We start from the raw sequence: 26,034 nt of genomic DNA, 5'->3' as shown, positions 1-26,034 counted from the left end.
TGCCACAACGGAGGATTTATAATGAATAAAGTAAGTGGGTGCATCTGTGTCTGGTATATACCTTAAGAGCAATGTTCTGAATGGTCATGCCGGCGATGAGAGGCTGAAACCTCTCAATGTCCCGTTTCTCAGCCTCTTCTGTAATGGCTTCCAAAACACGTTCATGGCTGTAAAGACAGTCATTTAAACAAAATGTAACTTCATGTAGCTACATTTAAAAAATACATTTGTAGAATATTTGTCATGGACATTTTTTTTTTTTTCCCATAATGATTTAATATGTAAAGCTCTTCATAGAACCTGACAGGTGGAAGAGAAAAGAAACTCAGTTACTAATACCAATTCTAAGTTGTTATCCAACAGTGCGGGTCAGGACTGTAAATTGAGCCAACCCTTCATATTTGATTTGTGTGGGGAGGGTTTGGGCATAATTTCTGAGGGCAACGTATTACATGGCATTGCATCAACCTGTCACTAATGCTTACATGTTCTCAGGATGTTCCAAAATGGAGATGGCAGAGAGCAGCTTGACAGCATCCACCATCATATGAGGCACCGCAGGGTTGATGGCTCTGACCAGCAGAGGAATTCCCTCCTCTGACTCCAGCATGGATTTCAAACCATGCTATGGAAGAGAGAAAGGGAAGGAGGAGGAGAGTAAGCACAATATCTGCAGGCAGGGTTTTCATGCTTCAAATTACAGTGTTTTTATCAGAAGAATGAGTCTCTGTTGGTCCGGATAAAATGTACTACAACAACAACAACTCGTAAATACATGACATGAATATATATTTACTGATATTACGTTGGTGTAATGATAAGCGCTAGCACTTTTAAAATGGTACATAAGGAGCACAGATTACATAACTATCTACAGTAAGCATTTTTACTTTAAGCTGTTAATGTGGACCATGATAAGCTGAAACCATGACAATCTGTTTTTAAATAAATTTATAAACTTATTCAAATCCAAAATATCATATATTGTTAATTTACAATTATCTGTCTAATATCCATTTATAAAAGAAAGACTGACTTCTGTCAATTCTGATTACAACCAAATTTGAAAGATAAATTATATTTTCATAATGTAATTGAAATACCTTCATAACGGTTACCTAAGGTTATTGCACTAAAGCTTTAAAGATTTTTTTTATTGCCTGGATCAGATGCATTGAGTGGACCTTCTCTCATTATATTAATGATGCCCTCTACTGGAGGAATTGTTACACTACAACAACGAGCTGATGGTTGTATTACAAGTTCTACTAAAGAAAGGATTACGTATTTTGACATATGTAAGGTAACAGTCTTACCTTGTTGTTCATATAGGCTTTCAGACATCGAATGATTTCATGTTGGCATTTCACTCCCATCATTCTAGTTGGAAGAAGAAAGCACAGACAGGTGGAAAGTTTATTACAAACAAACTGATGGAAAGTAATGTTGAGCCCTCTGTGGTGCAAGTGTCTTACGGGTACTCGTCTTTCTCTTCCTGTAGTTTTCTCAGCAGATTCAGCAGCAGGGCCAGACCCTCAGCTCCAAAGTTCTGCAACCAACTGGAGTTGAAAAGTCCACATGATTAGTACACGGTTTTTATATTCAGATTTCATGGCACACTTTTTCATTCTGTAATTTCCATTACCAACAAGAATATAACAATTGAATTTTGTTAAATTTATTTATTTTTTAAAATGCTTGTGTCTTCTGGATACACTATTTTATATACTTGTTAAAAGGTATAATACATGAAATGAATGGCTAAAATGTTCCCTGTGCTTCGAGGGTCTGTTCGGCCCAAATTACAAGTAGACTGTTTAACCTCGGTTTCCATTTTTCCTATTATGACTTACTTGTACTTCTTGACAAAACAAGAATTTGCTGATTGCGTAATCAAAATTAAAAACATGTCACTCTTCTCAAACCTGTTGGTCTTGCAAATCTGTCTTTAAATAATGATAGTTAATGTGGTATTTATATAAATGTAAAAAAAAGGAAAACAATGAATAATAAAAATTATGAACTCACTTAAATTAGTTCGAACAGTAATTGCATATTGCACTGCAAATAAAATGCTTTCGAAATTTGAGTCCCAGTGATTAATGGCAGGCCTTACCACTGGTCAACAAAGACTAATGTTAAAACTAAATAAATCTATTGAAATATATGTGAAAATATAAAACAGAAAATACACTCTAAAGCTGCCAGCATAAATCACATAATAGTGTGTTTGCATTAACATCACCTGTGTGGGTGCAACTCTCGACCTGATATGCAACACTGCATTGTTGTGTGTTAATGACAGTTTTTAGGAGGCTTCTTTAGGAGCAAGTGACGCCTTTATGAATGCATCTGAATCATCTTTATCACCTCTGTGTGTCTGAACACTGCGATGAAAGATGAGCAATTTTATGTCCTTCTCTAGCTCTCAGCTGACCTGTGATCTTGACTCTGACTTGGCTGCACCAGGAGATATTTTAAAGCACGCCTGCATTTATTAGGCTTAATGCAGCAGTTTGACATGAAGTGTGTGTATCTGTAGTAGACGTGTGTGTATTACCTGACAGGGTTGTTGCTGAGGGAGACTCGGAGAGATTCCAGGCAGCTCAGCAGTTGTGTGTCTCGGTAGTCTGACTTTAACTCCTGGATGTACACCCTGGCTGATTTAGAGCTCTCTCTCTGGTTTTGGCTCTGATGGACAAACACAAACAAACACACCAAGCACACAAACACTTAATCCCCTTTGTTGTCTTGCACTTATTTTATATTTGTTTTATTTTCGACAAGAAAGCACATCAGGAGGGCATAGAGGGCAACACTCAAGCATAATTTGAAAAGTTGATATTCTAATAGGAATATTTCACAGTTAAATGAACTGTGGGAGCAGCCACCTGTGCCTGCTCTTACGGGACCTTTGAGCTACTTGATTTCTGCATTGTTGATAATATTTTATCTGCTGCTTTTGAAAGTAAAATAAAATGGAAATACTCCAAACCTTGAAATGAACCATCAAGAAAGGGCCCTTCTGTGCACAGGTGCATGAATATTAATTCCTAGATAGTAGAATTTTACTGACTAAAAGAACAGATCGATATGTAACACTATGTATTTGTATTTAAAATAGGATTATATGAAGTGTTAAGGTCTAAATGCAATGTAACTGATTTTGGTCACAACAGAAAATAACATGCATTCAGCTTCCTGCAAAATTCCCTTCAGCACAATGTGTTGGCAAATTCTTATTTTGGTACTAACGGCTTTGGACGTGTGGAGGTACTGGGAGACCATCTCTCGCTTGATCATAATGTCTTTCGCTCTCAGAGGTTGCTGCTTCTCCCCATTCAGATTCATATCCACCTGGAGGAAGACAGGAGGAGGAAGAGAGGAAGAAAAGGAGTAGGATAAAAAGATAATCCACATACTGTGAGACAAGGATATGTTGATCAATGAAAAATCTGTAGACTGAATAAACAGCAAATATACGCATCATAAAAATGTAACCAATATCATATTGCTGTATTTGAAGAATAACATGTCAACTCAACATTCCTACATCGGACAATGAAAGTAGATTAAGCCAAAAACAGATGATAACAGATGCTCAGTTTTAAAGTTTGAGCAGAGGTGGTTTAGCTATACTTAGATAAAGCAGCATTACTAAAAAAAACTTTCAATATAATATTTCAAACCTAATACTTTGAATAAAGAGATTTTTCGTTGGTGCTGTAAAGCAGTCCTTCACATGTTTGTGTCAAAAAATGTTGAGAGTAAACACACAAAGAATTAATTCTGGTATATGGTTTTTCTACAGAAAAACCATCTCGTAAAGAAATCACACAATGTTGTCAAAATTCATTGACCAGTATCAGGATAAATCAATATGAAGGGTTATTATTAAGTGAGTTATTAAATATTTGTGACTTTTCCTGTCTTTCTCACCAACATCTTTTCAAAGAGCTCCAGGACATATTCATCAGAATGTTCGTGCATCATGGCAGCCTGAGGATTGATCTCATAGTTGGCGGCTGAAGAGTGACGCTGACCTGGCACATGGCCAGGCTTCTCCTTGTCGTTTTTTTTCCTCATGCTGGTGAAACGCTCCAACTGGATAAACAAACAACAAGACAGGTTAGAGGACAGAGGTCTGAGCAGAAGAACAACAACAAAAAAGAAACGACGTTTACATGGACAGCGATATTACAATATTAACGAGATTAAAACTGTAGCCTGAATAAGGCAGCCATGTAAACAGCATTTCATGATTACTGTAATCCGAATAAGGTAATTCATGGAATAAGCAATACTTGAATTAAGACATGTGAAGTATTCAGATCTATGTTACAAATGTTTGTTTTTTTTGCAGCATTTTGCAATACTAACATTGCTTGAAAAAGCCTATGTTCTAAAAGATTTCAACAGGAGCATGAATGGAATATTCTATTGGTAACATGTATCACACAAGCCCTATGCAATATTACTGTCCATATAAATGTAGTCACTGTAGGGACACACAAATGAGGGTGCAATCCCTGATCAAGTCGCAGTTTTAAAATGTGCCCACTGTTTTAATATCATTTTATCTTTTGTAATAATTGAGCAATAATAAAATACCAATGGGTTATTTCTGTTTCACTTCTATTTGTTTTGGGAAGTTACATGTTTAACAAAAGAAACCTTTAACCAATGTGAGACAAATATTAGGAATAACACAACAAAGGTTTCTGCCAACAAACCACCACACAAAGTCAACATGCATTTGAAACTGTGAGATATGTGACAGTTTTATCAAATGATGGGGAACTTCCTTCCCTTTGGATTGAATGACTTTGTGTGGTAATTTGCCAAAATTTGAGAGCAATGCGTTTATTATTTATTGCCAAAAAACGAACAACAAACAACATTGAAGAACATACATTTATGGGTGAAGGTGACCTTGGCACATACTGACATAATGGCCCTGTGCAACAACTGATTAAAAATTATTTGTCAATAAATAGGATCTTGGCAACTTGCTGTTGCCTGCACATAGAGGCGTCACTTGTCTATGTGCCAAGGATTTCATGCTGTCAGTGTGCATCTTGAAACCATGCACATCCAACGCGAGTACAGCACAGGACAAAACACAGATGATGGATTAGGTTTGAGACAGACGGTGACATGACATTAAATGGATATTGGTGAGATAATTTATCAGAGAACACGGTGACAGACTGACAGGTCAAGCACAGGGGGTGATGGTGGTAAGCCGTAACAAACCTACCTCGTCGGGAATCAGCCGTTTGAGTGTCTGTAGAGAAGAATATGACACGGAAGGGTTCGAAAAAAAGAAGAAGAAAAAAACGACAGGGAAAAGAAGTGAAGAGAAGGGAGACAGTTGGAGGGAGAGAAAAAAAGGGAAGAATCAATTAAACCGAAATTATTCATGACAGGTAATGGATCCAGGAAGATGTCAGAGTTCATGAGTGATTCACAGCAGGACAGAGAGAAAATTTGTGAGTAAATCACTGTTCTGCTAATCTTAACAGTTATTCAGGCACATTTCTACAGGATACATGCATCTACGTTAAACTGAAGACATTTGGGGTTAATAGGGACATTTGAAAGGCAGTAATCAATAGTTAGGTCCCAAAGTATCCTGACATTTTTTTAAGATGAACTAGCAGGCTATGACCACTAGATGTCACGCTACACCTAATAATGTTGCTGCAGGGAACTGAAGCACGAATGGCTATTACAACCTAGACCAGCATATGCCCTGCCATGATCCATGTCGGACACAGTACACCATAATATCTAACACACAAACATTTTGAGATACTACTAGAAGTACTACCACAAAGGGAAAACGTAGCATTAGAGCACGAAGGGAAAAATGGTGTTTCCATGAATCCAAGTAGGACGACCAACATTTAGTTCTCATCTGCAAATTTAGCTTATATTCAAATTCATGGGTAGTTTGTTTTTCATGTATTTTGATAGTGTTCAAGTGCTACTCTACATCAGCAACCTACAAGAGGAATTAGTTTGGACCTCACACCCTGCCCCTTGTTCTCACACCTGAGAAGAGACAACCTGAGAGGGGGTCTGAGCCACAGGGGTCTGAAGGTCAAAGGGTCACACGGTCAAATGTAGTCAATTAGACTGCGGTGAGAAGAGAGACGCTGCAGCCTCTCTGTGGTACAGCTTATAAAAACATATCGAATTGCACAACTTTAAAAATCAGATCCGAGGTAAAAGGAAAAACCAAGTGTATAAATCAACTATTGCCCTATTGTTCTTAAGAGAAGATGTACATATCGAAGACTAAAATAAAATCATACAGAATCACGTTAAAAAAAACAACATAGTAAGCTGCAGCTCAGGCGGGTTTATCATGTTATTAAGTTTGACAGTGACACTGTGACGACTGAGGTTGACACGACAGAATTATTGGACATTATTGCAGCATAGTATTCGTCTTCTGAATTGAAGTCATCTTGACAAAAACAACTAAAAAAGGCACTGATATGTAAATTAATCAAACTAAACGTCAACAGCATATAAAAATCAGTAGGCTTCTTTTCTTTACCTCATTTAGGATTCTGTGCTGGGCCTTCGATCTCATTTTAGCTGGCCTCCCATAAGGGAGGGTAACCACGGAATTGAATTGTCTCCATATAGACAATTACATTTTTGTTATAATTCAGGTTTCATATTGGAGCCACTACCTACTAGAGTTATGTGTATAATTTAAACGGATGACCTCACTAACAAAAAACCTATAGAAATGGGTAGGCCTTATTGTTGGAAGTATTTACTTTATAGAGTTTGCAACAACATTAGTTTAGTTACAGTGACTTCCTGTGTCCTTGTGTTCGCACACCCATAATAACGTAGGTCATCCCTTTACGACAACTGTCCCAGCTGGACAAGTTAATGGGACATTCTTCACTTGCAGGAGAACAAGGGGTAAAGAGAAGGGACAAAGAAAGAGGGAGACTGTAAGAAGACTCTGATTATGGGGAAAACATTCAAGATAGGGATCGTTCCGCTTACACAGCTGCTATTAAATAACAGACCCTGAATCCATGCAAACACACGCACACAACAGCCGCAGACACATGAAAACAAATGTAGTGGTGCTCTTCGGCCCACAGAACAAAAACTACGCAGCTGACTGGGGCACGGTGGCTTCTGGGTAATCAACTGAAGTGTTTGGAGTGTTTCAGGAGGAGACGGAGAACGTTCTTGAATTAAACAACCTGCACATTTCCGCCTTTTAAAACCACAAGTACAATCAAGAGTCTACGCAAACATAGATATTCTCAGCTGCAGTGTTTGAGTCAAGAAAGTCACTGAGGGCTTTTAAGTACAGTCCCTTTGTCTGAAGGGAACTATACAACACATCCACACCCAGAGATGCTTTGATAACAAGGCCTGTATTAAATGGACGAGCCAATGATGCAAGTATTAATTAGTTATTCAAATGGTCGTGAAATTGAGCCGAGTTTAATATATAATAAAGATAAGAATATAATTTAGCCAAAGCAGCGAATGCAACGTTGTGTATCAGATAACCGTTTTCTTCGTCTAATAAGCACAGCATCAAAGAACAGCTTCACTTACTTACGTTGTGTTTTAATTAATTTACAGGAATCATCTTATTGAAAGCACTGCATGAAACAACTGCATGTTATGATCATAATGATCCACTGGCAGCCACGGAGATATTGAATTATTCTACGATATTAGATATTTATGCTAATGTGAATTGAGAAATTGGAAGATAGAAATCTGAGCTACACTGATCCTCAACATAACAGTGAAGTAATCCTCTCAGCCTGTGGTGTGAAAGGCTCGACATCCACAAACGGAACAGAAGGACATAATCCGGCTGAGATTAAAGGAATGGACTGAATTTACTAACGTCTGTTTTTTTTTTTTTACAGAAGTGACCGGACCTTTTCTCAGTTTTGCCCAAACCAATCCAGCTCTGAAATGAATTGTCAATTGAGGTAACAGTTGACGAACAAAACAGTAAATCAGTGGAGAATCAGATCACTGCACAAAAACGCCAAATGTAAGCTGCAGTTGCAGTTTCTCAAATCTCTTGAATGGCTTCTAAATGGTAGCTGGACAATACAAGCAATTCCAAGACATGTTTTGGGGATCTGAGAAATTGTGATGGGTATCTTTCACACGTTTGCTACACTATATAGACCAAATTATTTATAATACTTTCATGAAAAGTGGGTCCCCTGAATGTTTACTCTGGACCCCACAGCAAACCCACAAACCTCCTTGACAATAATTCAGAGAGCTCTTCAAGCAAAGATTGCCAATTAAATTAGCTGATTCATCTGATCAGCTACAATGGAGTTGATTAAATGAAGAAGTGAATTTGACAGGTTCCCTTTTTAGATGAATGTTAAGACACAAACACTTCACCGAGGTATTGCAATGTCTACCCAGTGGCCACATCATAATATGGACACTAACCAAAGAAAAACAAGAGATGCCGAATTAAATTTACTGAAGACAAATTCAGGGATTAAAGATTTATTCAAGTCTGTTCCTTCAGGCTTGCTAGTGTGTTAAACTGTAGTGACCGAGTGAAGATTTTGCTGTCTAATGCTGTGAGACAACAATGTAAATGTACTAACTTGTTTGCTAACAATAGTCCCACCCCTACTTTGGGTTTGACTTTGTGTTCTCTTTTAATAGAGAAATATTTAACAAGACATTTGTTCAGATAATAAAAAGGAACTGGGTAACCACTTCGAGGTTGTATGCCTCCACCAACCAGTCAAGATTCAGGAAATATTGTCGTAATCACTCCATCTGGAGTTAGGATGTTGAATAAAGGCCATTGTGTTTTTGCAGATCATTGTGATGGCAGAGTGAAGTACTCCTTCGACATTTTGGAAATAAAATGTTATATTAGCCTGTGAATTTTTGAGTTATGACCAAAAACTATTTTTGCGAGGTTGCAGTCACCTTGACCTTTGATCACCAAAAAACAACCAAACAAGTCTGGTTTCGAGGCCAGAACATGTTTTGTGAGGTCACATTAACCATGACCTTTGACTTTTGAAAATAAACTGTTTAACATCAAGTCCAGATACACATTGAATGCTGGAAAATGTGTTTCATCCACCTCCAATGGGGACTGAAAAAGAATTCAATAGTATTGTTAAAATTGAAGAAAAAAATGACCATAGAAAATAAAGGTGCACGAGTTTCTGCAGGACCCCACATAACCGATTGCCTGATGGCCTGAGGCCAGGAAATATTTATGTGGGGGAAGTTGACTAACCAGTCACTGGGCCATCTAGGCAGTAACCATATACTTTTTCCTTCCCCTGTAGCTATTGTTGCTTTCTAGTTTTCAGTTCATAATGTGCCAATAGATATATTTTCAGCAAGACAACACATTTGTTTTTTAGGTGAACATAGTAAAGCAAACTTGCTTGTGCTGAGTTGCAGTGTGTGTTTGCCTATAGCACAGAGTTTTGTGATTGAGCTGTTGACTGCTCAATGACTGTACTAAGATAAAACTCTACTTTAGCCGACTGTCTACTGTTGAATGCAGTGGGTTTTTTTTTTTTGAGCAGGCCATTGTTTCCTGCACAGATTTCATAGTGTGAACTTTTATATTTTGTTATGCATTAATTCAACAGTAAAACTATGATCTACTGGCCAAGTGAGACAGTGGGTAAAAATGATCCATCGGACATTGCTCAACACACACTATAGTACAGTTACAATAAATAAATTATTAAAACCACAATTGCACAAAAATAAGTAAGATATCAAAAGATGATGCACTGAGTGTTGCTTTGCAAAGCTTTTTGCAGTGCAAATCCCCTGAAGTACCCCAAAGCAATGTCCCTTACTAAAAATCCACACAAATTCCCAGACACACATCCAGAACATTTAAGTGTTTCAAAGGGAACATAATTACACAGCCGTGATGGCAGCAGCAAAAATAAGGAGGATGGAGATTAGGCTGTGTCTGCCTCTCTCTGCCTCGAAGACCAGACAGCTGAAGAGAACTCAAATCAGCTGAAGCATTCGGCTCGTGACAGTGATATAATGAGCCGGTCACACACGGTTGCTGATGTTTCTCGGTGTGTGTGCGCGTACCTACACTTATCAGTGCATACATATTTAAGTAGCAGGCCGTGAGAGTGATGAGAGATACTATGTAAATCAGAGCTGCAATAAAAACTGTGTTTGGCCACTTTTACAGGCAAATGTGTGAAGCAACACAGTTTTGTCAGATGATCAGTGCAAATTGAGGCACACTGGGCTGTGTTATATGGAAAAAAAAATAATTTTCAGACAGATATTACAAATTTAGAAAACTGTGATGTCATTCGAATTTCACCTGTCCCTAGAGCTCACAGCATTACACTAATGGAACAAACACGACTACAAATGTATCCAGTGAATTTAACACATCAGCTATGATGCCAACTTCTTAAAATCTGCGAGGCACAAACAAGGATGATATAAACTGGATGATATCTTATATCATATCCTAACCTGCCATACTGTACTATACCTTCACAGGTTATTTCAAGTAATGGAAAGGAAACAAAACTACATTATCCATCTGAAAAGCGCAAGCACATACTTGTAGATTTCAGTCCCCAACAAGAGCTACGCATTATCCTCTGGGAGACATTTTTTCAATGTCAATAAAACATTCCTGCATCTGCATCAAAGTTGAATGGGTTCTTCCCTGAGCCACACCACATCCCTCCACCAAGCTAATGCACCCTGTTGTTTTTGTGTAATGCTGCCAACAAACAGACAAACACAGATCAAAACATGATGTCCTTGGCTGAGGTAATGACATATCTCTGTATTATTGCTGCAATCATACGTTCTGTATAGCTGCTTTTGGAAAACATTCCTGGATATTCATACTGTGTGAATAGGTCTGGGAGACAGACATGAACGTGTGGCAGTAAGGATTCAAAGTAGGCTGGAGATGGAGGGTAAAGGAAATGTGGGACAGTAAATGTTATTCCTGCCGAAAACATTTTGAACCAATGTGGGTGTAACATCTGGATATTACTGGTGAAAACCTGTGACCACTTTATACGAGGGTGGGGGAAAAGATGGTTGTTGAGATGCAGTGCATTAAGTGTGTGTGTGTGTGTGTGTGTCATCTAGTTAATAGTGCTTATGATGTTGCCCTGGCTACATACTTATGATATCATACTAGGAAGCAGCACTAAGGCAGGCACACCCAGACTCAGCTGAAGAGTTCCCTATACAGACAAAGCAGGATATTACACAGTCAAAAAAGCTGCGAGGCTAGAAGTGTAAAAAACCCTTTACTCCTTCCGCAATAACACTCAGCATTCGAGCATTATACAGAGAGAGCATTCGAGCATTATACAGTGGTCATTGTTTCAGAGTTACCCTGCCTGTTGATAGTCAGTTACACCTTCTAGGCAACATGTGACAAACACCAACACTGAAACAGGGAGGCAAAAACAACGAGTCATCAAAACAGCTGAGACCACATTTTCCCCGGTGCTGAGGTTAGAGGTCACACCTCCAAGCTGCACTGTTTAACGCTCCTGCACGCCTCACTGACCTACCGATCCAAGGTCCATTTGAGTGCACTGACTGTGTGAGATATTATGATTGTATGCCAGTCCAAGTGGGACATGTTTGCTGCATGACTGCTCCTCGTCCTTGAGCTACTGTTAATGGAGAGACAAAGCCCGATCACCCCCGCCCACCTCCACCTAAAACAAAGGAGCCCTCTGTTGCATCTCTCACTTTCAGTCTTCTGAAATTTATAGACTTCAGCTTATTCAACAGCTGACTGAAATGAGAAACATCAATTTGCATGATTCCACTGACTAATTATTTGATACTTTAAGTATTCTAATAATCAAAAGTTCCCAATACAATTTTGTTTGTCTCTGTCACGCTTCACACACAAACAGACAATAACCTTTTATTTCGTTTGTGAACCTGAATTCAGATCACTGGTGACTTTAACACCGGATTTTACCGGCACACAAACGGTTAACATAGACTGATTAGCAGGTCAGCGATCCTGGCCAATTAGGCGGAAAATCCTCCACTCACTGGTCACTGGCCGATCCATCAGTGAGAGTTGCTTTGTCTCTGTTCAGATTTATTACTTTGACCAATTGTTTTGTTAGGTTTATTGAAGACTTACGGTTGTAAAATTATATTTCACTCTCTGGTTAGTATTGGCACAGTGATATGATGTACTGTCGTGTTCAGTGTCAAGTTGTTTTGAAGCTGACATGAAGGGTGAAGCTGTACTGTTGTTCTCACTATACCCACAACCTCAAAGTATTTCAATTCACTGAGAGTAGTACCAGCACACTGCTGCTGACGCATGACCTGGTACACACTCACACGTCACTGTAAACCAAGACCAGCATAGAATTGAACTTAATACTTTAGTGATATTGTATTGCTATATTTGAGTCAGTATCTAACCAAAATCTGATATCAGTCTCTGATAAGTGCATCGCTAAGAATAAACAAATATCAGTACATCTCAATCAAATAAATAAGACAGTTGCTAGTTTAATTACACAATCCCCCGTCCCTACCAACATTTTTCCACCCTTGCTGACCCATCTATTGGCCTCCAAACTAAAAAATAGAATAGAATAGAATCTCCTTGTGCAATGTCTTGTTTAGAGAAAGTGGTACAAGTCTGTCCACCAATTAGTTGTCTGACCACATTGTCGGCAAATTACGTTCCTGTCATACAGCGCTCACTGTGAAAGACTACTTCACTAGATTCCACACATACTGTACCTCTCTATGTGTGTTTAAGATCAGTTCAAGATCCTTGTTTCCGAGCATGGACAAGAAGAACATTGGCTGTTAAAATAGTTTTTACTTTTATATATCTGTAAAATGGCCTGCATCTCTTAGTTACTAAACGGACAATGTCACAGCGACACATTCAAAACTTGAAAACCAACAAATCCTCATTGCATTTGTCCAGGAGGATGTGAGTTGAGATATTTTCTGAAAATTACCACTCATTCATTTTAATGAGATCAGTATATGCTAAAATTTAAGTTATCTGCTTTCCACCCAAAAATATGCACAAACACGTCGACAACATAAAGACAGTCACCAGTATCACACTTATGGACAGGACTTCTCCATCCCAGAGGGGCTTAAAAGAGCTGTCGCTTGTGCACGGTATTTTCATATTCATCCCAAATATGCTTATACTCAATTTAAACTTCAGCAAGATAAAATTGAGTTCTAATATTTGAAATTTATACCAGGTGGATTGTGTAAATTGGCATTTCAACGTAATTTTTGGACCAGTCTCATTACAATATCTAAATAGAACAACCAACAAGTTATTATATTCACAGTCACTCAGACATAAGTGGAATATTAGAAGAAAGTGGAAAAACTCTCAGTGTTGAAGTGAGCTAAACTCTAGGTCGGCCCAATTGCTATTTCCTGGAGCACATTTCTTTGCTGGGTGAGGGTGCGGCTTGATGATGTCATCATGTCATCATTTATTGTGATGTTTAACTGGAGATATTGTCATACGAAAAAAATGTACACCCTATGAAAAATCTTGTCCATGTTTCATACTGATGTTTTTTTTATGCACAATCCCTAGAAGTAATCCACCTGAAGATCACTTATTGTTCTGTATGCAGGAAAAAAAGGGACTTCTATCTCAAGTCCATTTTCATTTCATTTTCAAGATGGACAATCTTGAAAATGACCTCAAAAAAGTCAAGTTGAAGATATGTCAAAGGAAACAGAAATCTAGTAAATCTAGTATGGCTCAAAGATATTTTGCATAATATCCTAATAATCCTTGATTTGACTAATATGTAAGACCACTCACCCCTAAAATGAGTGCTTGAGGAAGGGCAAAAAAAACAAAAAGACAGCCAAACAAATACATGTGCACTGCATGCATGAACAAACAGAACAACAACAACTACAATTAAACGTCACACATCAACAACCACACAAAGGCTCATGTAGGAAACAATGAGGGGAGGGGAGAATTAAAAACAAGTCCAGGACTAAGCCTATAATTTGGAGAGGAGTCGCATTTTACGAATGGGTTTCAAAGCAACACACAGAGGTATTTAAAGGAGGTGCATCTGAGTCACCAACACTAATAGCACACAATTCAATTATACCCAAAGAAGCCAAGAGAACGAGGGGGCAGGGGGAGTCTATGTTCATATGTGCCAGGTAAAAAAAACAAAGTCGCACTAAAGTAATACAGTCAACAACAGCACCAGGCTAGCAGTCTGAAATGCAGATCCAAAATCATTTACTGAATAACTTCCCATTTCAAATTCACAAACCATAATCTATGGGCTATTTCCAGATTCAAAGGCAGTGATGATAGCAAGAAGCACTATTAAAGTAATGGGTTATTCATTCCCCTGAAATGTCACCACAGAATACAAAATGAAGAAGCCATCATGATTATTAGACTGGGTGCAGTGCAGGTATTCCTTAAGTATCATTATACGTGATGGAACTTTTACTTTCTTTCTTTAATGTAATTCCTGAATGGCTAATGTGCAACCGTCACCAACTGCTACCGCTGATGACTTCATCATTCTGAATCAGAGACAGAGGAAGGGTTTGTTCCTATGGGGGCTTTGAGACCTTATAGCTCATTCTTTACATATGACTCAAGGAAGATGAGGGAGTAAGGACCAATGAACAAGGAAGCTCCTGCTGGGTGTCACCGACTCGGTCCACTAGCCCCGATATGAACTCTCTCTTGGTAATTATCGGGAACATTGCAATTACATAGAAAAGCAATATCGGCACGCACATTAAGAAGAAATAAGAAGTTATATCGCATGCAATAACAGTGTTTCCCGTAGGTTTACAGCTTGGGGGGGGGGGGTAATAAAGAGCAAGCTATAGTCCTGTTTTATAGGAAAGGTAACCTTAAATGATTTATGTTGAGTCTGGCGATATATAAAAAAAAAGGGGGGGGGGGGGGCGGGTGGTGCCTAATATAATGGTAGGGGAAACACTGAATAATGTATACAAAGATAGTGAATGATATTGCATGATTCTGAGAGGACCTGTTAGTAACACCAGACCAGGAGGAGAAGGACGCCTGGTGTCTTTGCATTTTGAACCTTACATCATTGTTGACGATTGATCACTTATTATCACATGTTGTGATAAGATGTTACAACACTGCAACTATCGATACACAGATCATCTGCTTTGTCAAATATGTCAGAATATTATTATCGGACTCAAGTGAAAATATTCACTGGTCCTGCATATTAAAAGTGTGCAGTCGTGGCCATAGCTGCGAGAGAAATCACAATTTTATTTATTTGTCTATGAGTTGTTTTTTTGCAGGAAATGCTTGACCATTGTTTCACCTTTCCGGTTATTTTAAATCACACTTAACTCCACTACATTTTGATTATTGTGTTTGCCGTGGCCTCTGAAGAAATATATAAATATTAATATATAAAAAGGTCAGACAGAGTGGTGCTGATGTGTTTAGAATAAATCATGTGTTATTTGGATACTAAAACGTGTAAACCCACTACAGGACCCAAGACTTAAAGTATGAACCTGTAAATCAGCATAATGTCTCATTTCTAATAACAGACAGACACTACAACCCTCCAAGCACTCAAATGTGAGAGCGGCACGCAGGCCCGTGCTTTAACAGGCATCTTGAGACACACAGAGCAGTCTGAGATTAGCTGTAATCTGTCAGGGGGACACTAAGGACAGTCACAGAGGAGGAATGACACTGTAATCCCAACTAAGCACCCCCATTGACAACACAGATAACAGTCAAGAGTATTCATATCTGTGATGATCAGCCTACAGGTCTTTCAAGCTCTCTACTGCTTCGTGAAATGACAAGAGAGATCACTTGTGCATATGCACTGGGAAACTCCCCAAAACAATATGTGGTGATCATTCAGTCCTCAACATGCAAAAGGAGGAAAGACTGAGTGCAGAAATGTTATGATGCATGAAGTTGGGACTTCAATACATGACATAGTAACATAGTTTGGTGACCCAAAGCTTATTAAATCAACACAAGACCCTAACTCAACTTTCACAAAATACCTGCAAGTCAAAACATGAGTCTTTAAACTATATTTTGATATAATTTGAGTATAATCAAAGGCTAAATTAATTGAATATAATGATAAAATGATGAACTCAGCTGTTTACGAAAATTCTCAAAAACTTTGGAAATACTTTTCCAGCAGTTTCACAAAACAACAGAGAAAAGTCCTAATTGGATATGCTGCATTTCGAAAACAAAGTTCTTATTCTGTTGCACGCTTCACTGTTATAAAATCAAGCATTGTAATTACAATGTATCTACCAATGGCATGGAAACTTTTTGGCTAAGAAATAGGCAATTTACACAATATTTCTTCTATCAAAAATGCAAATAGTTTCCTAGCTTTAATTTCTCAAATGTAAAAATTGTTGCCTTTTGATGATAAGTTCACTTTTGACGGGCATATTTTAACTATTTCTTTTGGGCCACATCAGTCGAGGGGGCACAGGGCCCTGACTTTCTGTAGCTTTAACAAAAGAGAAGCCTCCACATTTTGCTTCATCTGCTGAGTTTTATAATGGTTTTCTCCATGAGTTTTCACAACCATTGCCACAGAGGTGATTGCAATTGAATTACTCAACATATCTTATTTGAAAACCTCAAAAGCTAAAAAAAATGATTCCCCGATAACTGAGGGTCATACAGTTTCTATCACTCTCTGGAGTATTTCCAACATGTCCATTGGGTTCTAATGATACAACTCTGCTGAGTTTTTTCATCATCCAGGCGTTGTAAGTCCTGAGAGAGGGCTGGGTGTATGTTCTTAAACATATAAACGTTCCCACTGGTACCGCCATGCACAATGGATGGAAGGGAGTGAATGAGAGAGATAAGGGTAAGCAATAATGCGGACGAAAACGGACGCATCCTGTGCTATTTTTGCACAACTTCCTGTCACAGCTCAACAGAATTAGAGAAATATTATTGCGTGGTAACACTAACATATCTGTTTGAGTGTGTGTGTGTATATGCACAGGCGAATGCACACACAGCTAGAAAGAGTAAGAAGGAAAAGTAAGATTTAACAGAAAGAAAGAAAGTGTGACCAACAGTCAGGAGGTCACAGTAGTTCGTACACACAATTCCTGATGCTTAACATTTTCTGAAGTTTCCCCTTCAGGAAAGACGAACACTGTTTAAAAGGGAAGCCATCTGTCCGACTCTTCAAATAATTCCAAAACAAGCACAGAGGTGACAGTTTGTTTGACTAAAGAACACAAGAGTGAACAGAGTAAGTGAAACACTGTATGGACTTTACACAGAGTGAGGGCTTTAAGAAATCTATAAGCAAGACAAATTGACTTTGGTAAATACTGCAATAACTCAGAGAAACATATGCTCAAAGGAATTTCTGAGTGAGGGGAAACAGAAGACGACTGACATGCAGAGGAAACACAGACTCCCAGCATTACACTTAACGACAGGCATGGCAGCATACACATCTAAGCAAACAGTCCAGGAGACGATGATTTCGAGCACGAACTGAGGGCATGACAGTTAACTCACATTTGTGTAGAGTTTGAAAACCTAGGCACATTGAAACCTGGCACTTCTATGCAATATGGACCTACATGACAGTATCTACAGCTGAAAGAGAGTTTAATAGCTTCTTTCTACATCACCACAGCCTAAATTTTGACTCGTAAAAATGTTATTACGGATGATGCCGAGTGGCTTAATGAAATGGGATCCCTTCTCCAGGCCGGAGAGTGTGAGTGTTGACAGTGGCCAATCAAAGGTGTGTAGATGCAAAAGAGATTGCTCGATTGCAAAGCACAGGGCTATAATGAGCGCTAGCCCGAGCCACCCTCCGCCAACTGCCCCCTTGTTAAGATGATTAATGCTCAGGGATTGACATCTACACACCTTTGATTGGCCACTGTCAACACTCACACTCTCCGGCCCATTTCATCAAGCCACTTGGCAACATCCGTAATAACATTTTTACGAGCCAACCTCATCATTTATATACAATTTGAAGCAAATAATTAGACAAATAGTGTAGTATTGTATTGAAATAAATGTAATCATTTTTCTTCTATGCGTTTCCAATCATTCACTACTTGCCTCAGTGCAGTGTCAAACCCAACAACTGTAGGACCTAACGTTCCTGCTGGCCCAGCAGGCTGAATATAACGCATCAGTTATCTTATGAAGTGACAGTAACATTGTGCCCGAGGCAGCAGCGAAAAAGAAATTAAAAGTGCTTTCGCCCTTCAGCGTGCAGAGTACAGTGTCACTGGGGATTTGGACGAGACGCAACAGCAACTCTGCCCTTTGTGAATTTATTCATGGTGGCACAAAATAGACAAGTTACATATTTTACTCGGCTGTATGGCTGCTCCTTTTGACAAGCTGTCAGGAGAGTAAATACCTACATAAAAATATTATAGTTACTAAAATTGACAATTATTGAATAATTTCCTGATGTCTTTTCCCCTGAATGGACTTTTTATCTTCTGAATGTCAAAATTCATAAAATTCCTATAAATTTATTCCGACATTCAGAAAGGCTATAATGAGACTCTTAAGCTGTCTGAGTACATCAAATAAAGTGGGTGTTGTGTAACAGCTTGGTAACCAAGAAATCCCCAGGTCATTTTGCTGCGGTGGAAGAACAATCTTGCTCATCTGCACTTCTTTTAAAACAACTGTCACATGCAGTGAGAATAAGTAAAGCAGAGCAAACCAAACACAGCCCTCGGCTGAGCCAACAGCTGCTCCTCTTTCGATCGGTAAAGTCCAGTAAGAGCATCTCAAACAGACGCCACTGTGCACTTTAATCAGCCAGCTCAAACATGGAGATTATTGCATCAAGTTTCATTATTACATCCAACTCCTGGTGCCTGAACAGGATATTAGTTAACTTGAGGGTGACTGACATCTTGCTGTGAGCTGAGGAGTCTTAAAAGTGCTGCCAAAAATCTACAGCCATATTTAAACGGAAATGTTTGAACAACTGGATCCATCCTGGACGAAAATCTCCAGAGACTTCAGGCAAGAGGTGGCCCAGCATGCAGAGGCCGATCGTAACATAAACCTCAGCCTTTACCACCAAAAACACTTGAATCTCATTTTGTTGATTTGATATCTGAGTCTTTTACATGTATGGCACCTCATTTTCATCCGGTTTTGAATTTATGCATCCAACATGTGTTAGAAACATCAACGCACTCACAGTGATTCCTCTGGATAATCTCCTGCTGCAGCTTATTACAAGGGGGCTGGCAGGAGAAACTGGAGATTGTCTGCAGCAACTGACTCAGACATGTGCGTTCTGACAGACAGACCGTCCATGGAATTTCAGAAAATCATCTGGTCAGTGCTGGTCTGAAACCATCTGTCATACTTGTCATGAAGTAAACAACATTAGGGGTCATTTTGACCCACAAAGGTAGAAATGCTCTGTGTGCTTTTCTCTACTATGCCATTCCACACCAGCTGTGTCACACAAGGAGTTTTGGCTTTGCTATTTTGTTCAAAACAACTCCTGCCTTCAAATCATTGACCTGGGGTGTGATCAACATGCTTCAAATTTTTAAACCATATAGTAGTGCTGCAGAGGTTTTCTGCCTTGTAGGATTCCACACCTATTTACCCGCTTACGGGTTTTTTAGAATCAACTCAGTAATTTAAGCTTTCCATGCCCATCACACCACCCGTAACTTGTTATTATCGCTGACTGCACCCCCACTCCCTGCCTTCTTTAATCACCTTATCTGCATTTCCCTTTTTTGACTTCTTTCCCACTTCTCTCTCTCCCCATACCTCCCTGTGTACCTGCTCAGTGCTCACTGGTGGCTCACTGGTGGCTCACTTTCTTCCCCCTGCTCTGAGCCAAGAGGCCCCTGTCACTAGCAGTCCATTAACCACTCCAGTTTCATGCCGATAGTCAGTCATCCTATTCGTCGGTTCACAGTATGCTTCTCTTCCTCTGAGACGTAAAGAGCCGGAAACTGTGTGTCAGTGTGTGCCTAGGTGTGTATGTGTTGGGGGAGCAGAAGAGGCACATAAATATGAAAGAAACCGGTGCAAAGGGAGTGACTGAACATCGAAACAAACTTCTTGACTTGACTCAGACTACTCGAGGCAGACTGTGTGACTAAAGAGTCGTGACCTGACTGGCTTAATTCATGGCGTTATCTTAAATGAAGCATTTGCTGAGGTGGTTCCCCCAGGAAGTAGGTGCACCGTTGCACAAAAGCATATGCAGGCCCAAGATTGCATGCTGATCGTGCCAGTGTGGCGTGGTTTTCCGCTGAAGCTGCTACACAACTGCATTACTTTTGTAAGGAGGGTTGGACAAGAGAAATAAGGTTAGTTATATATCGCAAAATATGTTCTGTATCGTGACACTTGCAAGAAAATATGATTTGGATTTCAGGTGTTAAAGTGTATGAACAAAAAATATATATACCATTTGGTTTTTGGTTTTTCAAATTCCTAATTTTAACAGTCAAAACCAATTCCTGCTGTTACAATCATCTTTTAACATGACTGCAGTGATCCCACTGGTAGGCTGGGGTTGCATGCATGAGCTAGTCAGCATATAATTCCACTCTGCAAATATTTTAAAAGACAGAAATGTTGACACTTGCTCTAGGGCACTCTGAAAAGCATCTACTAGAACAGGTCAGTCTTGTGCATCTATGCATTTTGTCCTGGAAGTAATACGAGAAGTTTGATAATTATTAAATTATTATTATTGTCCAATCATCAGAATGGGCAATATCATTTCCTCTTTCTGACATGCAATATATCAACTAACACAGCCCTAAAGGAAAGATCTGCCTCAAAATAAAAGGAGAATAATTTATCAATCAAAAAGAAATACAGGGATGTCCCCAACTAAATAAGATGTTGTAAGTTGTAAAGCTCACTCCAAATATTTGTTACTGGTCTCCTTCATAACCAACATCTGTTTTCTGGGCATGAAAAAAGTCAGCGCATTCTAAGAAGAATTCAGCAAAACCTTTCACCTAGAAAAAATCTGATAAAAGGGCCTCAAAAAGCTCTACAAGATGTCCCAGACCAAGAATCTGTGATCCACAAAAGTTCGCCCTGTATCCCAAATAACTGTCCATGCAGTGATCCCTAGATAATCCGCCCTGTGCCTGCCTGCTGGGTTCAGCAAGCATGTTTATGTCAACAGGGATCTTGGATGCAGATCCTCTCCGTCTCTGGGTCTGAGGATAGTGCTTCAGGGGGAGCACAGCAAAAACTGCTAAATACCTGAGTCATACTCAGCTGCAGATGTTTTTTAGATTAGATTAGATTTTTAGATTAGAAAACTTTATTTATCCCAAAATGGGCAATTTCGTTCACAGTTTCCAGTCTCACATAATAGATTACTTAATAAATACAATAAATAGCAGATGTACTTCTAGATGCAGTGAATCACGCCAAGCATTCCTGTTAAACATAACTATAGGTTACCTGAGTTGCGTGATGTTCCGAGTGAAAAAAGGGACCAATCACCAAATGTTTGTGTTGAACAGACAAATCTGATTTAACCGACCCTGACAGACTCATACAGACTTATATTAAACATCCCATCAATCCAGGGTAGAGCGTGAGTAAACATAACAGGGGTTGATGTTGAGGTGAGTCCAAATTAGTTTTTAAAATTATAAATGATGATTGGGCAGAATACACAGAATACACAAAATTTATCCAGCCAGATTAATCCAAAAACTGTGACCATGTCTAGGAAAATAAATTATGATTAAAACTAGATAACCCACCCACACTGCTTCAGTCAGTCCCAGACAACACAACAGAGACACTTTCACACAAGGGGGATGTTAGCTTGGAATACCACGCCGAGTTGAGATAACACACACACACAGACACACACGTCACACATTATCACATCATGTTGTCTGAACAGAGGCTAAAGCAGCGAGTGATGACGTCGTAGATAGTGGACTGATAGCAGCACACTGTAGATCGAGTACACAACCACACATAACTCTACACTGCTTTACCTCTGTCTGAACTCTGACTGTGCTGTAATACAAATTTGGCCAGAAAAGGCTCAATTTACCGAGTCGGTGTATCTCTCACAAAAAAATGCGTGTGTGCATGTGTGATCTCAGGACATTGCCCAATGACTTCCTGTCGCTGACTCATGTTTACTTACAGCCCAGCCTTAACTTGTGGGTACATTAACGGAGCTGTACTGAATCACTTCAGTATTTTCATAAATTTCTGTCTCTGGAACTGAAATTAGTTTTTAAGAGTGAAAACGCCCTAGAGCAGCATGGACAGGTTTTCACTGTACCAGGTTGTGATTGCATGCTTGTGTGAACTGACTTAATGTCTTGTCATCAAAAATATGTATCTAACTTGGACAAGCTACAAACGTATATCTCTCTGCTTGGCATAGCTGCACTTAGGCCCATGCCCAAGTGGAACTAGTTCCATGAAAAAGCCTGAACAAACTGTTTTTCTGTGCAGTCCTGTCAGCAGGAATTGCTGGTGGTTTAATCGAGGGAGCGTCTGAGTGGGACCAATAAAAAGGAGGGAAACCTCCCTCACTGAGAGGTAGTGCACATGAGTGTGTGTATGTGTGGCGGAGCAGTTTACTAGGCGACCACATGTCATTCATGAGCATCCTCTATGGTTACCGTTTGTCTGTATGTGTATCAGTTTTCACCTGTTGCTAGACATGGCCATGAGGTCCAGTTACACAACAGTTCGCTGTGGACCGACGACAGACATCTCTACGAGCGACTACTCCTCTGTGCCCCCCCCATGAGACCACGCTGAGTCACACATGATGCAGGCGCGACCAGGTTCACCAAATGATGTCATCGAGATTGTGTCAGCCTTAAGGCATTCGAGCCACGCCATTCCACAGAATGTTTGCTCATTCTTTTGAAACAACTATATTGATCATCTTTCAGTTTATATCATTAACACAGTACGCACGGTGCTCTCTGTGAAACAAATGAAATGCGAGCCTAACTTATTAAGCTGTTAATAATATTAATATCAAAAGGTTTTTAAAAATAAAATAGCCTGGGCACTAAAATTGATTACAAAACTATCGCTGTATAACTTTCATCATTAGCAATATAACAAAAGTTCATAAAGTATCCATATATTGCTTATCCACTGTGACAGCATGGTGAGGAGAAGTAAGACAGAACAGGTTTTAATGGCGTGTGTCAGGATTGTGAGATATTTTGCTGGTGATCAAGTGTCGGCCTGTGATGTTTATCCTGATAGTTATCAATATTATTTGAACATGTTTATCTTGAAGACATTCTTGGACACATTGCCAAGCCCACATATTAAATCATGAGTCATGTGTTGTGACTTGTTGCACTTTTACTGCACAACTTGCACAGTACACGTCTTCAGAGTTGGAGGCACCAGCTCCTTCCTCCTCTGGTGATACTTACAATGACCTGGAATAGCGAATTCTGCACACAGGGTGATATTTCAAGCTGTACTGATCACAGGTTGGGGGGGGGGGGGGGGTGAAAGTAATTACAGGGTTTGGTCGCAGTTTGTTGCTTCACTGGAAATGTGAGAAGAAGAAACAAGTGACCATCTGCCGAGTTAGGTGCAGAGGAGACCTTTGAGCCCTCGCAACCAAAAACAGATCGTTCGAAAAGTGCAGCGGAGTTCAACATGTGGGATACTCACAAACTTCTTCTTCCCTTCTCCATCCTCGTAGTTCTTCTTCGACTTCTTGTCCTTCTTGGGTCCAGAAGCTGAGGCGGAGCTGCCCGAGTGCGGATCCATACTGAGAGATTAATCCTCGAATCGGTTGTCAAAATAAACCCAGTGTGGTGGTGACCTCCACACACACAACACAAATACACTGTTGCCCCACACGGGAGTATCTTCACGGTTAACTCCCCCGAGACCTGTGCTTGTCCCCCCCCTGGCTAACTTACTAGCCACAATTAGCACAGCGCTGCTAAGGATTTGGTCGAGAGCCAACTACACCGAGGGAGCCCCTTCGCTGAAGCCGCCTGTCCGTCTCCCTGAAGGAGGGAAATTCAAAGCGCAGCCCCGGAGCCTCGAGACGAGAAGTACGGAAACGACCTGTTGCGTCTACACAACAAACACTGAGGGCATTCCTGCACCAGTGTCCTCGGTGTAACACAACGTGAAGCTTCGACTATGTGACTTTTAAATCCTTAAAAGTATCCGACGCTATATGGGCTAACGTTAGCTTTAGCTACGCTAGCTCGGCAGAGTAACCGTGGGCTAAGACAAAAAAAGACACAACCCTCCTCTCTTCTTCCTTCCGCGAGTTGTTTCGGCTCGTACAACACGAGGAGCGAGTCGGTGTTAATGGTAACCGGTCCCCACGGTGTCTCCCAAGTTAGTTTCCATGACTGAGACAAGTTTAGTTAACTTTTTTATCCTCTGAGTGACAGAGTGTGATCGGCGGAGTCTTCCTGTTCCTCTGTGACAGACACGGGGGGGCGGAGCCAAGAGCCCTGCCGCTTCACCTGAGAGGAGCTGCTCCGAGGCTGCGGCTCCAGGAAGCGACATCACCGCCGGAGCGTGAAGCTGCTGCTCGACGGCCACATTCCAAGATGTTCCTTTTGTAACATATTACCCGTGTGAGAAAAGGTTTTTCTGCATTTTCCAAACACAGATCAGACCTGGACCTTGAGCATTAACTCTGCAGCTTCACTTGAGAGGATTTAACAGGCTGCTCCAGGGAAGCAGGATCCCAGCCAGAGTAGTGCAACTGCTCATCGTACCAGAGGGTTAACTGTAAAACAACAACAAAAGAAGACTGTAGCCTTGAGTGAATGGTTCCAAGGATTACTGATCCAAGGAGAGTTGGGGAGTTATAGGGAGGAGAGCCCTGACAACACTCCTTTCCTTTTACTGTTTTGCATTTTGCATATCACTTTTTACTTCACTTTTTACATCTTTTATCTTTTATATATTTTTATTCAGAAATGTTTATGTCAAAATAAATGTTACTTATAGATATTGGAAAAAAGTGAGTAAATATATACTGGTTTTCTATTTTGTATTGCTTTTCCTATGTATGTTGTATTTATTGCGTTTTTATGTTATTGCGTTTTTATGTTTCTATGTTAATTGTAAGCACCAATTACCAGAGCAAATTCCTTGTAGGTGTAAACCTACTTGGCAATAAAATACTTCTGATTCTTATTCTGATTCTGATTCTGATTCTTGGCCACATCGTGCCTCAGTGAGATTCTGTCAAAACACAATGCAGATCAAAGCTGCACATTGAAATTGAGCTAAGAGTCTCACAGCTGCTGAGATCTGCAGCACAAAGCGAGTGCACACCGCTCACTGAAAAGATTATTGGACTAGAACTGTTGTTCAAGTGGAGAGAATGTTCTGGTTTTTTTCTCAGGGAATTGATACACCTTTTTGTGCAAAGAGGCTAAAAAGAAGTGATGCTGATGAGGAAATAAAAATGTGAGAATCATGCTGTAGAGTGCATCTTCCACTCCAAAGTGACTTGTTCCTTTTTTCAGTAAGATGTCATGTTTAAGTTGAAGTTAAATACAACTTTAGAAGAAGCATTATGCATATAGTCACATTTTAAATACTTCCTCTCTGGTGTGTCTTGTGTTTTCAGTGACATTTCACCATTTAAGTTGGATTAATGCATTAATTATTGTCGACAATGTTTCAAATAAAGTCTGTCAGAGTTTACAGGCAGATCGCGTCTGTGTTTTTATTGATGTTTATTTTATACATGATTGTCCAACGTCTCCGACTGGGACATTTGCGTTCTCACATGCAGCCCCTCTGGATAATTTCTAGATTATGTAGGAGGGAGTTGGGGTTTGGGAAATTGTTCTACCTGCCAAGGAGCAGCCCTGCAGAAACAAAGTTTGGGGAACCACTGACTTAGAGCATCACAGGGAAGGATGCAGTTTTAGATTGTGTCACAATCT

At 39.8% G+C, this 26,034-nt stretch overlaps 1 protein-coding gene and 1 long non-coding RNA gene across 3 annotated transcripts in view; one reads left to right on the top strand and one right to left on the bottom strand.

Moving 5' to 3' along the window:
* Positions 1 to 24,569, bottom strand: part of LOC128446486 (protein diaphanous homolog 1) — a 38,405-nt gene extending 13,836 nt beyond the window's left edge. Inside the window, exons 1-9 of one of the 2 annotated variants that reach the window (XM_053429558.1) lie at positions 23,774 to 24,569; positions 5,261 to 5,287; positions 3,940 to 4,104; positions 3,256 to 3,357; positions 2,561 to 2,691; positions 1,476 to 1,559; positions 1,317 to 1,380; positions 486 to 625; positions 62 to 167 (exon numbers count right to left, since the gene is read on the bottom strand). In XM_053429558.1, coding sequence (XP_053285533.1) covers positions 62 to 167; positions 486 to 625; positions 1,317 to 1,380; positions 1,476 to 1,559; positions 2,561 to 2,691; positions 3,256 to 3,357; positions 3,940 to 4,104; positions 5,261 to 5,287; positions 23,774 to 23,872 — 918 coding nt within the window. In that variant the 5' untranslated portion in view covers positions 23,873 to 24,569. The remainder of the gene's footprint in view (positions 1 to 61; positions 168 to 485; positions 626 to 1,316; positions 1,381 to 1,475; positions 1,560 to 2,560; positions 2,692 to 3,255; positions 3,358 to 3,939; positions 4,105 to 5,260; positions 5,288 to 23,773) is intronic. The other variant, XM_053429559.1, reaches the window with a different exon arrangement.
* LOC128446487 (uncharacterized) lies at positions 20,158 to 22,851 on the top strand. Its single transcript, XR_008339582.1, has 3 exons — positions 20,158 to 20,433; positions 22,577 to 22,663; positions 22,769 to 22,851. It is a non-coding gene; the product is annotated as an uncharacterized LOC128446487 (long non-coding RNA).
* Positions 24,570 to 26,034: the final 1,465 nt, after the last annotated feature.

Source organism: Pleuronectes platessa, chromosome 8, assembly GCF_947347685.1.
Source record: "Pleuronectes platessa chromosome 8, fPlePla1.1, whole genome shotgun sequence".
NCBI lineage: Eukaryota > Metazoa > Chordata > Actinopteri > Pleuronectiformes > Pleuronectidae > Pleuronectes > Pleuronectes platessa.
Note: the sequence above shows the minus strand (reverse complement) of the source record. Positions and strands in the feature narration are given on the sequence as shown.